Below are 15,865 nucleotides of genomic sequence, written 5' to 3'. Positions count from 1 at the left end.
TCCATCGCTCTGTGGTCCAGTTCTGATGCTCACGTGCCCACTGTTGGCACCACACGGACCACGGGCCAGCCTTCGCTCCCCACGTGCATCAATGAGCCTTGGCCGCCCATGACTCTGTTGTCGGTTCACCACTGTTCCTTCCTTGGACTACTTTTGAGAGATACTGACCACTGCAGACCGGGAACACCCCACAAGAGCTGCAGTTTTGGAGATGCTCTGACCCAGTCGTCTAGCCTTCACAATTTGGCCCTTGTCAAACTCGCTCAAATCCGCGTACCCATTTTTCCTGCTTCTAACACATCAACTTTACAGGGACAAAATGACTACTTGCTGCCTAATATATCCCACCCATTAACAGGTGCCATTATGAAGAGATAATCAGTGTTATTCACTTCACCTGTCAGTGGTCATAATGTTATTCCTGATTGGTGTATACATACATACATACTGTGTATTTTTAATTACATTTAATTAATTTCTCAAAGCTTCGTTAAAGTCAATGTCTTGAAAAACAAGAAAATCAAAAAACAGAAAATACATTAGAACCTTTTATTTGATGGTTGAATTTTTATTTTATTTTTTTAATGTTGTATAAAAGTTCTTCAAAAGCATACACTACAGTAAAAGTTTGTGGTTGGTAAGATTTGTATTTTTAATGTTAAAAATACAGTAAAAATAATAATATTGTGAAATATGTACTTTATTCCTGTGATGGCAAAGCTGAATTTTCAGAATCATTACTCCAGCCTTCTAATATGTTTAGTTGGTGCTCAAGAAATATGTTATATTAATAACAGTTGTGCAGCTTAATATTTTTGAGGAAAAATATCCTTTTTTCTCCAGGATTCTTTAATGAATAGAAAGTCAAAAGAACAGCATTTATTTGAAAATAAATATTTTCTTGTAACATTGTAAATCTCTTTACTGTCTAAATCTTACCGACCCCAAAATGAATGGCAGTGTAAGAATAGGTCAACATTAATGTATTATTAATATTTATATATTGTTTAACATGGTGTACATTTTGTACAGACCTTCTCTAGCGGGCAGTGCATGCTCTCTCTGAGGAAGGGCAGTAGGTTGGGTCGGTCAAACTCAGCATACAAACTGATCTGCCTCTCATGGTACTTCTGCCCCTTATGGTGGTCTCGCTTAAACAGCTTGTGCAAATACTGGAGGAGAAACAGGCAAAAAGGAAGTTAAGCATCCAAAGTTGCAAATATTCTGGATCCTTCATTAACATCTGCATGATTAAAGCAGCTCATATTCAACGTACCACATGTAACAGCTCAGGTCTGTCTTTTAATTCCTCCACCACTTTGTCCATCTGAAGGAGAGAAACACACAGATGTTCGTCTGTACAGAGAGTTTGAGAGGGTTTAATCAGAAGACAGAGGACACTGCACTGAACTCACCGATATTTTATCTTCATTATCCAGCAGCATGTCAACAGCTTTCTGAAAAAACATAGAGAGAACAAAGAGGCGGACGTATCCTTCAGACACATCACTGAGACTATAAATCACATTCTTCCAAAGTCATCTATAATATATATATCAGTAAAACAATCCATAACTTCCTGAACTTATGCACTTGACATTTCATTTAAAGTTTCTGGTATTAAATTCTAAATTCAATAAGGTCAAAAGCAAAAAACAGATGTTTTACCTCTTTGTCAAAATCCATGAGCAGGACAATTTTGTCCTTGATGGAGGAGAAGAGGTTGTGTTTGTGAATGAGCTGGTAAACATCTTTATGTCTCAGTTTCAGGTAGATCTCCAGAGCACGATCATAACGCTGATCATACGTGTACCTGCACACACACACACACACACACACATAAAACCAGTCTGACTTTGTAACAAAGCAGCTTTGCCCAAGCTTTTATTACACAATGACAAATTGGCAACATTCACTCACAGCTCAGCCAGTGTGGTGAGGAGAATCCTGTTGGTTGGGTCCTTCTTCAGGTGTTCATTCACTGCCTGAACTATAGCCATGTTGTTATACAGCTCTCCTGGCCACTCACGAATCAGTGTGGCAAAACCCTGTGTGAGAAACAATAAAGGGAATTTCCTTGCGTCCGTAAAGGATGTTGTTCACATTTTGGTCTTTCTAACATGTTACAATGTCGTGTTTATGCAACTGAAAAAAATGTAATGGAAAACATACCTCATAATCAGTCTTGAGGAACTCATGAAGGATCATCTCATAAATCGCTGGTCGAAGACGGAGGTCTCCTCTAGGTAAGTACTGACTGATGGCCTGAGAGAAAGAAGAATGGAGTAAGTGGGCTGTTGATGTGCTAAAATTAAGCATTTCAGGTTAAGATTATTATTATTACACTTTCTAATATTTTTATATTTTAAAATGTTATTCATTTCTCAGACATTTGATTTCATTTAAAATCAGGGTGGTATGTAACTGTTAAGTGATAATAATAATAATAAAAGTAATACCACTTATTATTATTATAACAACAACATAATCGTAATAAAGACCATACTACAAGTCTTGAAAAAGTAAAAAAGGCATAACATTATATAATTGCTTAAAAGAATATTTATTTTTTATATTAATTGTTAGTTTTTCCGAACTTTGTCAAAGTCAATGTGGTACTAATAATAATAATAATAATAATAATAATAATATCATCAACCTGATTTTTGTATTATTGATTACTATGATTATATATATTTTTATGATTAATAATAATTGTAATAATAATAATTATTATTATTGTTATTATTACAACATAATCAAAATAAAGACCACACTAAAATTCTTGGAAAAAAGTAAAAAAAAAATAAAAATAAGTGGCATAATATTATGTTTTTGCTTAAAAATAAGTTGTGTTTTAATATAGTATTCATATACTTTTCATATTAATAGATCATTTCTCTTGGCATTAACTTTGTCACAGTCAGTGTGGTACATAACTAATAATAATAATAATAATAATAATAATAATAATAATAATAATAATAATAATAATAATAATAATAATTCAATAATTTATTATCACAGTTTTTATTATTTTCATTTTATGAATTATTATTCTCACAGATTTTATATTACCATTTACTATAAAAGTCCAGCAGGGTGGCAAATAATTATACACTCACTTTCAACTGTCCAATGGTTTTGAACCTGTAAACTTCATTTTCCCAGAGATCCATGTTCTTTCCCAGCACTTTTTGACACTTCCTGTCATCGAGGAATATAGAGAGAGAAAGGGGGCATGCATCAAAGCTTCCTCTTATTTTAAATGGTTAACAGGTTATTAAATCAGAGTCTTGATGTCCTGTACCTGGCAGCTGTCTCATAATCTCCTCTCTCCACCAGATGATTGATGTACGCCATTCCAATTTTCTATTCACAGAGCACAGACAGGAAGCACCCACATTGTGATTCCAGGTTATTATCTGATAGTGTTATACTAAAAAAAGACAGCATCAAATCCACATTTTAAGGTTGATGTGTTTTCACCTGTACGTCATGTCGTTTAATGTTTTTGAAGCTGATCTCTGCAGCCATCAGTGCTTCCTGTGACAAAGGTCCAAATCAAATCAGAAATCATTAAAGTACAACTCAGATTTTTAAATGTTATGATATGCTGAACACAAACCTCATATTTCTTCTTCTCCAGAAGCCAGTCGATGTGGTCATCCTGGTCTCTCTCTTTAGCCACTACAATGTCTTTAGGACTGATGATATAGAATAGAGACTCTCCCTCTGAGTGTTCTGGAATAATAGCAAGGATGGGCTTTAAAACGATTATATCAAAATGGGAATTTAATTGATTAAACTGGGGATTGAAAGCGAATTGAATGCCCCTGAATCCCTATGGTATTCCAGTTGTTCACTCATTCTGTCTTCATCATACCGAGCCTGTAGTCCCTGCACTGGTTCTCCTGGAAGTTGCGTACAGTGAGAGCATCAGATGAGATCTCCTCACAGCCTTCGGGTAACGGCTGGATGATGTCTAAACGAGGCCGTGTTCTGAACTCTTCCTCCTGTCACAAACACAATTATATTTAATAATATATACATTTTACTCTCACATTAATTTATATGACTTCTGAAATCGTTCATGATAACTGGACTTTTTTTTTTTAAATATATTTTTTACTCACAAATAGCAATTTCTACCCAATACAATGTTTTCAAGCTTAACATAACCTTATAGAATTGTATATTTATTTATTTGTTATAAATGCATTTCTTTTATTTTAATTCATATTTATTATAAAACATTTCATGACTTTTTAAGATTTTATTAATTTCCATACTTTATCTTCCATATATCCAGGTTTTCCAAGACTGTGAGAATCCTAGTTCTTAAATAAACCGGCAAGTGTTGAGGGAACGAATTAACATAAAAATGTTGTAAGCTTACATCTTGATTTTACGTCTTGTTTTGTCTTATTTAAAACCAGTTGTTCCAAACCTGTATGAGATTCTTTCTTCTGTTGATCACAAAAGAAGATATTTTGAAGAATGTTGGTAACCAGACAGTTGACGGCATCTAGGGGTGTCGCAATATACCGGTATTGACGATAACCGTGATATTCAAAGCACGAAACATCGACATCGTGTTAATTTAGGGTGTGGCAATATACCGGTATTGGCGATAACCACAATATTTAAAATGAACAGGACTGGTATGATAACATGACGCGTAAATACTCCGGTGTCCCGAGTCCGTGTGTTTTTTCCTCCCTCTCTATTACACACTGTTGCAGCCATAAAAATAGTTCAGCTTTGTTTGCAATGTCAAATTTGTTATATTTCGTTTCGTTTCTTTATTTAGTTAATTTATAAAAAATGTTTGGGGCAATTTTTGTTTGTTAAATTAAAGTTTTTGTTTTTTAAAGTGAGGACCAAGCGGCCGACAGTGAGTTAACCGCATGTTTGATAAATGTATCCTCTCAAATCAACACTTGACTTGACTTGTCTTGCCTAATAAAATCCATATATATATAAAACACTTCAAGCATATCACAATGTAAGTTTAAATGTTTACTATCACCACCACAGTAAAAACGCATTTTTGACAAGCTGAGGCAGGCTCGCACGCAACGGCGCCTGCAAACGAAACGGGCTACACAATCTAAACTATAAAAATAAAACCATGCAGGTTGTCTTACCTTACACCTCTCAATTTCCACTCAATAGGCTATGCAAATTCAGTTCACGACAACGAGAGTAACAGATATGAGCTGTATTTTATTTATCGGCTCATTTCAAGATCAAAGGCCGTAATAGGAGAACCAGCGACCTAAGCACTGGTAAGAGCATTTAGTCTCATTAGTTTTAATGAAGATGATTGTGTTTTTGAGCATCTGATTCTGAGCCTTGGGCTACTTTCAGTTTCACTGGCGGCCGTTTGCGTCTTTTCTTGCATCTTCTTGTAGTGCCCCCTCAGCACTCGGTGCCCTGCGCGCAGTGGGTCATGCGCGTGGTGGGTGCGGTGGATCTGAGTGATCAGATTTAAATCCGCCTCGAAAGAATTTCGGAAGACATTTATTCCTGATCTCTTCACAATATGATAGATATATGATCAGAGAAAATGAATGAAGTGAGCAGGTGTAAAAAGGCCACAACTCTTGCAGCTGCGCTGAAGGAACGCGGCTCTGCTGCTGCTGCCGCGGTCTCATAGTTTATTTTAATTAATGAATAATGTATATTCTTTTATTTGTATTTGCAATCTAGTCATGGCCAATAACATTTATGTTAATATTTATTCATCATCATACTGTTGTACTTGACAGTATTTTCTCTCTTGTTATTTCATAGGGAGCTTCAAAGACAATTTATCAGTAACAGAGTAGCCTATTACCCTGTGTTTATCATTATCCAATTATGTTTGTTGGGTAAAAAATAAAAATAAATAAACAAAGTAAAAATTGATTGGTAACTCTTTACAATAAGGTTTATTAATTAACATTAGTTAACATGAACTAATAATGAACTGCACTTATTAATCTTTGTTAATGTTAATTTCAACATTATAATGCATTATTAAAATCTTGCTAACATTAGTTAATGCACTGTGAACTAACATGAACAAACCATGAAGAGCTCTATATTAACTAACGTTAACAAAGAAGATTAACTAATGCTGAACAGAGGTGTTGATCATGGTTAGTTCGTTAACTAATGCATTAACTAATGTTAACTAATACAACCTCATTGTAAAGTGTTACCAATTCATTTGATAACTTTTTCCCCCAAGGTGTCTATAGATATCGCAATATATATCGATATTGTGAATTTTTTTGGCCACAATAACCGTGGTGGTGTGAAAAATCTAATATCGTGACAGCCCTAACGGCACCCCATTGACTTTTCAATAGTAAGAAAAAAAAAAAATACCATGGGCGCCATCAACTGTCTGGTTACCAACATTCTTCTAAATATCTTATTTTGTGATCAACAGAAGAAAGAATCTCATACAGGTTTGGAACAACTTGAGGGTGAGTAAATAATGAACACAATTCTCATTTTTGGGTGAACTATCCCTTCATGTCATCTTGTTTAATGCACAGCCAAATTGTGTCCCATCTCCACCTCTGTAGACCTAATGGGTAGAGCTTGACAAAATTATATTGAGAGGCTGCTCACTGCAGAGCCAATAGGTGGAGTTGACATCCAGCTCCCCCTTGCTGAACGTAATGGTTGGAGATAGACGGCCCAACCACACCTTAACCCAGGGATAAGCAAATCCAGTCCTGGAGGGCCACTGCCCTGCAGAGTTTAGCTCCAACCCTGATCAAACTCACCTGACTGTAGCTTTCTAGTAATCCTGAAGGCATTGATTAGCTGGATCAGGTGTGTTTGATTAGGGGTGGAACTAAACTCTGCAGGGCAGTGGCCCTCCAGGACCGAGTTTGCCCATCCCTGCCCTAACCCTACCCATGCGCTAAACATAACTCCATCCAATTAGAGGGGTGCAGCTGGACTAGTTTAAACTCCAGCCATTACGTCCAGAGAGAGGGAGCTGGACGTCATTTGGCTCTGCAGTGATCATCACTTGATTATGTTTAGGTATAAGGTTATGGTTAGGGTATGACTCGACTTTCAAGCTCCACCCATTACGTCCAGAGAGAGGGAGCTGGACGTCATTTGGCTCTGCAGTGATCATCACTTGATTATGTTTAGGTATAAGGTTATGGTTAGGGTATGACTCGACTTTCAAGCTCCACCCATTACGTCCAGAGAGGGGAAGCTGGACGTCAAGCTCCACCAATTGGTTCTGCAGTTAGCAGCCTCTCCATCTTGTGGCCCTTTGAACATTTGATGAGGCCTCCTAGTTGGCCCACGTAGTTGAGAACCACTGATCTAAAGGAAATTCTGGAATAGTTTGCATGCTAACTCAAAAAAGCGGACTTCTTCAGGTAACACTGGTGAGAGTGTGTAAAATTACCATGTGATCAGTGCTTTCTTTGACATAGTACAGAGTGACCAGCTGATCTGCTAAAGGCGCCAGTCCACTAATGAAGAACTCAGTCTCAAAAGCTGACACTGAAAGAAACCAGAGAAACCAAAAAACGGCATGCATTTATGCTATTGTACAACTTGAGTGCATAATTGATAACAGAATTGACATTTTTGTGTAAACTGTCCTTTAAAAGGGGTCATTTGATGCTATTTTAAAAGTTATTTTGTATTAATTCATTATTTTGTTTATTAGGTGAAACAGAAAAGGTTGATTTAATGTTTAATTACTAATGCATGCTTTAATGTTCAAAAAACACAATGTTTCACATACTGTACATTATTGCAGCTCTTCTATTCCCAGTCTGTCTGAAACACGCAACCCTACTTATGCTACGCCCTAAAAGTATGTACTGTTTTTGTAAAGAAAAAGTACATACATTTGAGTGTGTAGCAGAAGAGTAGGCAAGCTTTGGGACATACTACTTCACCATAACTGCATCTTTAACGGACAGCTCTGTCGCTTAGTTACGTGCATCCTGTCACTGTGACAAGATGATTGACAGGGCAGTTTAAACAATTAAAATCCTCCACATTCAATTTAATTTAATTTCCTACCGTTTTGGAGAGAAATGTAGTAGCTCATTGTTCTGCCAATCATGGGTCTTTCATGTGGAGAACTCTTCTCATGTGTTTGCAATTTGCATAATGATGCATTTAAAAGTTAATTACAAAACATATCTTTACAAAAAAAATCACAATGCTGTTGCAAATGAAATATAATGTGGATAACATTGAATAATAAATATAATTTCGTCTGGTTAGATACTGATCATTAAAGCTAACTTTTTTAGCTTATTCTTAGCTAAAAACACTTAGTTCTTTCAAAAATATATGTGCTCATTAATGTATATTTACTTCTTTCAAGTAATAAAGTATTCTCGTAAGTTTATAATATGCCATTGAAAATACATACGGGTAATGTATTGGTAATGGTTCGAATGCGGGTCGCCATGTTGCCCCTCCATCTTGAAAGTACATTAGCCAAAGAGGGACATACCCGCAAATTCAAGCTTCGCCTTTCGCGTTTTAACACTCAATGGCACCGTGTCGAATGTGGACGAGGTCGAACTGGAAGCCATATTAATCTTGGACTAAATCGGCCACCGCAGGAGTTAAAACGAAATCGGAATTGAGAGGAAGAGAAACTAATATTCACTGGATGGTCATATACCTTTTAACCGCTAGATGGGGGAAAATATCACACAGTGTAGCTTTAATGACTCAAACTCTTTCATCTAAACTTCTCTACTTAACCGCCAGACTCGCACATCCACCATGTTTGTAGTTCTAATTAAATCCTTGGGTTTTGTGAAATATTAGCCGTTTGAATGTGCATGGATCACTTTGGATTCTATCTTTGGAATGCTCATTTCAACATACTACGATTTGGGACACCCTAATTCTAATTTCAAATACTATTTAGGATGGATAGTATTCGAATTGTGACGCAGCAGCTGATTTCTACAAAGCCCCTTCTTCCAAAAAGCTCAGAGTGCTCTGATTGGCCAATAGACCGCCGCGTTGTGATTGGCCAAACACCTCAAGCGTGTGTCGGAAATTTAACGCCCCTTCCCATAATCGCAAGCATCAGCTTCCAAGGCTTTAAGCAATTGTAAACACACAATTAATCAGTAAAATGTGCTAACTTTTGGGTTGTACTGCTCAGGAACAGCTTTATAAATAAATCTTAACCTCAGATTCCTAATTTAATTCGTTTTCGAAAGGCCAAACAAAACGGTTTTGCTTTTACATCCAAACACAGCGTCTCTGCGACAACACTTCACTGAAGCCTGTCTTCTCTCTTTGTGTATGCCTTTGGGTGGCCATTTTGCTAATATTTCACATTGTGATCTGGACTTTGATTGAGGCGTTTTAGGCAGGTCTGGATCAGTGTTCTCTGTTAGACAGAATAAATCGCTTTGAGACTATGAGCTTTGTACCTTTGCAGATCATATAGATGCATAAACAGATACATTACACACAAAAGGAAAAGGAAAATAATGAAAGGCATCATATGACCCCTTTTAATTTAATGATGATGTTGCATGTTCTCATTATGTGCATGACTGTAATTGCTTTAGTACCAATCTCAACGTAGCGACTGGGTAGATCTCTCATCTCTGTTGGGTCACGCTCTTTAACAACACATATCTGAGAAAAACAAATGAATCAAAAAACATGATCAAAATGACTATTTTTTTAAAACACTTGCTCTGCAGTTGCTCTGAACACACACCTTAACAGAAGAGCCCCAGCCGATGATCAGTGTGGTGTTGTCTTTCCAGCAAAGACTGCAGGGATACATATCCGGCCTAAGACTGGTGTTGTCCCGCAACACATTAGTGATGCGCTGTTTACTGCTGATGTCATAGATTTTCACACCCTGACAAACATCAAGTACATTTTAGATCAATCATGACTAGTAAGGTATCTTAATTAATGTTTCTAATGTGTCTGGTCATACCACATTGTTTGCCCAGGCAATGAGGTTGGCTCTCCATTTCACATTGGTGATGTTTCCCTCTCCTTCATGCAGAACAGAGGTCTTCCAACGGTTCAGCCAGTTCCTCTCATAAAGCAAAAGCTATGGGATATATTTCATTAACGTTAGTGAGCATTTGCTCACAGAGATTCACCAACACTTAACAAAATACCCTGTATTGCTTGCACTAAACACCAGAGGGCAATAGAACATAGAGCACAAATATGTACCAAACAACAGTCAAAGTCAATGTGACTGCAAGTGTCTTTTAATTCTGATCCAAGACCATTTTTATTGTTTATCCTACATTCTTGAAAAACAAAAATGCAGAACTGCTTTCACTGGGGCTGTACCCTATTAAAAGACAGTAATATTTACACTACCATTCAAACTTTGTGGTCAGTAAGATTTTTAAATGTTTTTGAAAGAAATCTCTTATGCTCACCAAGGTTCCAAAAATATTTGAGCAAAGTAATTGTGAAAAATGAACTAATAGTAACTAATAATGAACTGCACTTATAAAGCATTTATTTATCTTTGTTAATTTCAACATTTACTAATACATTATTCAAATCTTGCTAGCATTCGTTAATGCACTGTGAACTAACATGAACAAACCATGAACAGCTGGATTTTTATGAACTAACGTTAACAAAGATTAACTAATGCTGAACAGAGGTGTAATTCATGGTTAGTTCATATTAACCAAGTCATTAACTAATATTAACTAATACAACCTTGTTGTAAAGTGTTACAGAAAATTCAAAAGAAAAGCATTTATTTGAAATAGAAATCATTTGAAACATTTGCTTTACTGTCACTTTTGATTAATTTAATGATTCCATGGTTAATAAAAGAAAACAAAAAAAACTTTTGGTAACACTTTACAATAAGGTTGTATTAGTTAACATTATTTAATGCATTAGTTAACATGAACTAACCATGAACAACACCTCTGTTCAGCATTAGTTAATCTTTGTTAACGTTAGTTAATAAAAATCCAGCTGTTCATGGTTTGTTCATGTTAGTTCAAAGTGCATTAACTAATGTAAACAAGATTTTAATAATGTATTAGTAAATGTTGAAATGAACATTAACAAAGATAAATAAATGCTTTATAAGTGCAGTTCATTATTAACTAATGTTAACTAATGAACCTTATTGTAAAGTGTTACCAAACTTTTAAACAGTAGAGTACCTTTAAGGTACTAATACCACCCTTTCAGGATAAATAAGGTAAACATTTTTTAAAGGATATCGCACAAGTGGCAGTTGTGGTACTTTCTTTTTCTTCCCTTTACGGTACAATTTTTTTTGCTAAAACTACAATATTATTCTAAAGTATTTGATTGGATCAGTTAATTAGGCAGATTCATTGGCCTTATCATGTTTAGGTCATATCCAGGCAGTAGATTCAATAAAAATCCTAATACAAGATCCATTTAAAAATCTAAATCCATTTTACGGAAAGGCAACATTCGGTTCAACCTTTAGATAATGGGATATTCATAAAGTCACTTAAGTAAGCAGTATGACACAATCAAACCTCGGAAACAATAAAAGCACAAAGGAGAAGAAGATAATGTGTATTGACATCTTATGAAGAGACTCGAACAATGGAATTTCTATGAAAAGGTGTTTAACGTTGTAGTTAAGTCTACAATTGTCTGACATTATTGGAGCAAAAATAATATTTTCTGAAGGTTTGTGTGATAATAAATCACGCACGGAAAACGACAATGCTCTTGGCAGATAACCTTGAATCGAAAGTGTCAAAAACGCCACACACAATCACACGCAGCCAACCTGACCTGACTGCGGAGAAAGTGACTGAAAGGAAAGACGGTTCAATGTCGCTTCAGTTCTACACTTTTGGCTATGTTAACAGATCACAGTGCAGCAATAGGAGATGACACTCCAAGAGCCGAGTAGACGGAATTGAATTGCCTTTGACAAGATGCGTCTTCAGTGGAAGCCGTATTGATTTTCATGGCAGGGCTGCATTATGAGGACCTTAAGCCAGGGAGAGAGAAGGAAACAAGCAGAAGTGGGAGGAAAATGCAGAGGACTTGGCCACCGTGGCGCACAATGGACGCCGTTAATTGCTTCAGATAAGCACAATGCAGTAACGGTGTGAAGCCATTTTATGAGAATCAATCGTGGCACGGAGGATAAAAATCTATGATTTACAGAAATTGAGAAGACTCTATTTGAGTGGTCCAAGATTTGTATGTCTCAACAAAATCTCTAAAAGTCCACTTTACAAAGAACCAGTGGAATTTATTTAAATTCACTTCACAATTGAAGTTTCCAGCCACGAGATATCTGATCAGTGCATGCAAACAGATCAACTTCTTCTAAGTGCTTTTGCGACAGACTCAAACCCTGTTTTCATTTCTATAGATGTATGGAGTCTGGAACGTATCAGACTATTGCATCTTGGGTTGGTAGCATTGTGTCCTTTGAAAAATGAGCGTATTTGTTTAGTCCATAAGCCAAAGAGTGTTCTACATGTTGCGAACACTATGGCACTCTATGTAATGACAGTTATTTATTGCGCAAGAAGAGACAACATCTCTCTAGTGAACAACACTTTGGAGAAAATGGACCACTCGCTCTCTGCCTGATGTTGACCCCGATGTAAGGCCAAGACGGTAAGAGCGTTTCATGCCGAACAGCTTCAGTTTGAGTAACCACAATACACGGCACTCAACATGACAAAAAATGATTTCATTCTAATAATTTAGTTTAACCCTCGTGTTGAAACCTCAAGAGCATCAAATGATGGAGACCACAAAATACATCTTTAGACTTCAGGCATGAAGGTGGCTTTTGTTTTTATTTTTATTAAGGCAAATAAACTTCCTTTCAAAATTCAGAACATTGGTTAAATAATGTGTTGTTTTCAATAAAGATTTGTATATGTTTGCAATAAGCCTGCACCCAATCTTGAATATTTATACAACTGCACAAACATTTGGGGTTGGTAAGTTTTTTTTAAATGTTTTTAAAAGTCTCAAAGTCTCACCATGAATGCTCACCAAGGCTGCATTTATTTAATCAATAATACAGTAAAAAAGTTGTAAAATATTATTACAATTTAAAATGTTCTATTTTAATATATTTAAATGAAATGTATTCCTGTATTCCTCTTTCCTGTTGCCTCTGGCTTGGCTTGCTCAGTTAGGGATACTAAATTTTTCAACTAAACATCGAAATAAATCTAATTAATAAACTAAATTAACCATATAAACTAAATAACTGATCTAATTATTAATCTAAAGCCCACACTGTCACTGTATGATAATTGAAATGAACTGATGACATCAGCGTTTTCTCCAGAATGGCTATACAGCTGAATAAAATTATGCTGCATTATTTTCCTGTTTAACACTGTTAAGCTACTTTGAAAAAATCTACATTGTTAAAAGCACTATATAAATAAAGTTGACTTGACTTGACTTTACTCCAGTCTTCAGTGTCACATGATCCTTTAGAAATAATTATAATATGATGATTTGGTGCTCAGGTAATATTTCTTATAATCAAATTTGAAAACAGTTGTGCTGCTTTTTGATGAACAGAAAGTTCAAAATAAGTCAAGTCAAGTCACCTTTATTTATATAGCGCTTTTTACAAAGCCGATTGTTTCAAAGCAGCTTCACAGTGTTAAACAGGAAAATACTGCAACATAATTTGATTCTGCTGTACAGCCGCTCTGGAGAAAACGGTGATGTCATCCAGCTCATTTCAATTATCATATAGTGTCTATGCGGGCGAATCAGTAATATACTTGAATATTTAGTGTCCCCAACTGAGCAAGCCAAAAGCCAAAGGTGACAGAGGCGACGGTGGCAAGGAACCAAAACTCCATCAGGTGACATTATGGAGAAAAAAAACCTTGGGAGAAATCAGGCTCAGTCAGGGTGCCAGTTCTCCTCTGGCCAACGAAAAAACAGTGTTTGATTATGATTCTGTCAACATTACAAATCAGAAGTCATATTAGATCGGAATATTTGAAAAATCAAATTTTTTCTTGTAAAAAGTAGAGAGGGAGGAACTACTTGTGGACAGTGAGGGGAATAGAATCAAGGCATAGCATGGACCACATTCTAAGCTGTGTCTCCAACACAGGTGATTCTGAAACTGGACTCACCTTATTTCCTCCAGTCACAAATTGTTTATTGTTGGACTTGATGAACTGAGGGTGAAGCGCTATAACCTAGAATTGAACAAGGGATTTCAGTTTAGTTTACAGCAACACCTGGGTTAATATCAATGTCCACTCCAGTATTTCTAAAGCCATACAGTGCCTCAGAGGGGGTTAGACTACATCCAGTCATGAAAACATGCTCAATAAAGTCCTTTTTAACCCAGGAAAAGTTAAAGGATTGATCCTCACAGTCCAATACACAAAAGTATCGATATGAGAACACGACAGCACCGGCTCTCTTTAATGTGTGCCATAGGTGACATCACTCATGCTCAACAAACAGGCGGCTCATGCATGATATGAAATACCCTGGAGAAATCAATTAAGACGAGTAGCAGGCTGAAATTACATTGTTTTCAAGAATTATCAATGCTTGCTGTGACGGGAAATCGAAATCAAAGGGCTATTTCCCATCAGGCAGCAAAAACATTGCCGGGGGACCGACGACTCACATTAACAGCAATAAGTTACCTTGATGGGACAGTCAAAGTTTTCGTGGAAGCCCTCCCTGGTGTACAGACCGAACACTTGCACCTGGAAAAGATGAGAGATAAATTGAGAAAGAGAGACAGAGATGTCTTTTTAAGGTAAAACCACTGCGGTCCAGAAACGCGTTCTGAGATAACAGTTGACTAGGGCAAACCATCAGACCATCCAGCGGGCTAGTTAACCATCTGCCAGACTCCCAATTAGTGGAAAGGTCAACTCTTTCTGCCCTCGCACGCCTTTATGCTACCGACTTAATCGCTAGCTGTGCTGCAGTCCCCGGCGGCTACAAACAAGCCTTAACACAACATTTCACCTACACCTGTCTGTATGAAACAAAAAAAAAACCTCTATTGAAAAGTAAAGTATCCTCTCACATTTAAGAAGATGGTTTGGAAACTAAACTAATGACTTCGAATTGTTCATATGTTTCCTTTTCTGGTCAGGCAACATACTTCAAAATCAAAATAAAGTGGAGTTTGTACTTTTTGTAAAACCCCTATTCAAATACTCTTTCTCTTAAAGCTGCAGTCTGTAACTTTAAAATGATCCAAAATCTAATTTTGAGCAAGTAGTACATAACCAGCCAGTGTTCAAAACTATCTCCTTAGCCCGGTTCACAACAGTAAGCTTGTAATAAAATCCGAGTATGTCTTTGCGCCATTACGTCACATCTGTATACATAAAGGAGTCCGGCTAGTAGTAGTATCGCATGTGAGGATGCTGCAGGTGGTGGATCATTTATAGCCATTTCTCACAGCAGCTGGAATAATTAAACATATCTTTTTGATGACGGATTTTAATCCAGAAAGGTGACAACTGGAGAAGCAAAAGCAAAAGATTAAAATGTACAGAAATTTAAATGTACAGGTAACGGTAATTCACACTAAATACACGTAGTCACGCAATGCTGATGTTGTTAACATTAACAAATTTGAGAAAAAGTATTACAATAATAATAATAATTTGCACGGTTTGATGTGATGTGAGCTAAGATCGTTAAATTTAATCACTGTTGGTAGCGCAATTTATGTTAATGCTTTTTTTCTCAGTTGGTCACCACAAAAGTGTCAGACAAGCTGTTACTTGCGGTGAAACGTATTATTTTGGTCGTACTTCCGAGACGTAGTATCTGTAATTCCAAAGTACAGTATCCACAACCAGTGCGGTGACAGCATACA

At 36.5% G+C, this 15,865-nt stretch overlaps 1 protein-coding gene across 1 annotated transcript in view; it reads right to left on the bottom strand.

Moving 5' to 3' along the window:
• vps41 (VPS41 subunit of HOPS complex) overlaps positions 1 to 15,865 on the bottom strand; it is a 37,689-nt gene that overhangs the window by 7,273 nt on the left and 14,551 nt on the right. The window contains exons 6-22 of the mRNA XM_079806587.1: positions 14,670 to 14,732; positions 14,142 to 14,207; positions 9,968 to 10,087; positions 9,740 to 9,886; positions 9,588 to 9,654; positions 7,430 to 7,527; positions 3,887 to 4,016; positions 3,629 to 3,744; positions 3,490 to 3,546; positions 3,311 to 3,372; positions 3,126 to 3,207; positions 2,173 to 2,265; positions 1,921 to 2,048; positions 1,669 to 1,813; positions 1,416 to 1,457; positions 1,277 to 1,327; positions 1,035 to 1,172 (exon numbers count right to left, since the gene is read on the bottom strand). Coding sequence (XP_079662713.1) covers positions 1,035 to 1,172; positions 1,277 to 1,327; positions 1,416 to 1,457; positions 1,669 to 1,813; positions 1,921 to 2,048; positions 2,173 to 2,265; positions 3,126 to 3,207; positions 3,311 to 3,372; positions 3,490 to 3,546; positions 3,629 to 3,744; positions 3,887 to 4,016; positions 7,430 to 7,527; positions 9,588 to 9,654; positions 9,740 to 9,886; positions 9,968 to 10,087; positions 14,142 to 14,207; positions 14,670 to 14,732 — 1,605 coding nt within the window. The remainder of the gene's footprint in view (positions 1 to 1,034; positions 1,173 to 1,276; positions 1,328 to 1,415; positions 1,458 to 1,668; positions 1,814 to 1,920; positions 2,049 to 2,172; positions 2,266 to 3,125; positions 3,208 to 3,310; positions 3,373 to 3,489; positions 3,547 to 3,628; positions 3,745 to 3,886; positions 4,017 to 7,429; positions 7,528 to 9,587; positions 9,655 to 9,739; positions 9,887 to 9,967; positions 10,088 to 14,141; positions 14,208 to 14,669; positions 14,733 to 15,865) is intronic.

The sequence above is a fragment of the Gobio gobio genome (genome assembly GCF_949357685.1).
Source record: "Gobio gobio genome assembly, chromosome: 23".
NCBI lineage: Eukaryota > Metazoa > Chordata > Actinopteri > Cypriniformes > Gobionidae > Gobio > Gobio gobio.
The sequence above is the reverse complement of the archived record's forward strand: the minus strand, read 5'-3'. Positions and strand labels throughout refer to the sequence as shown.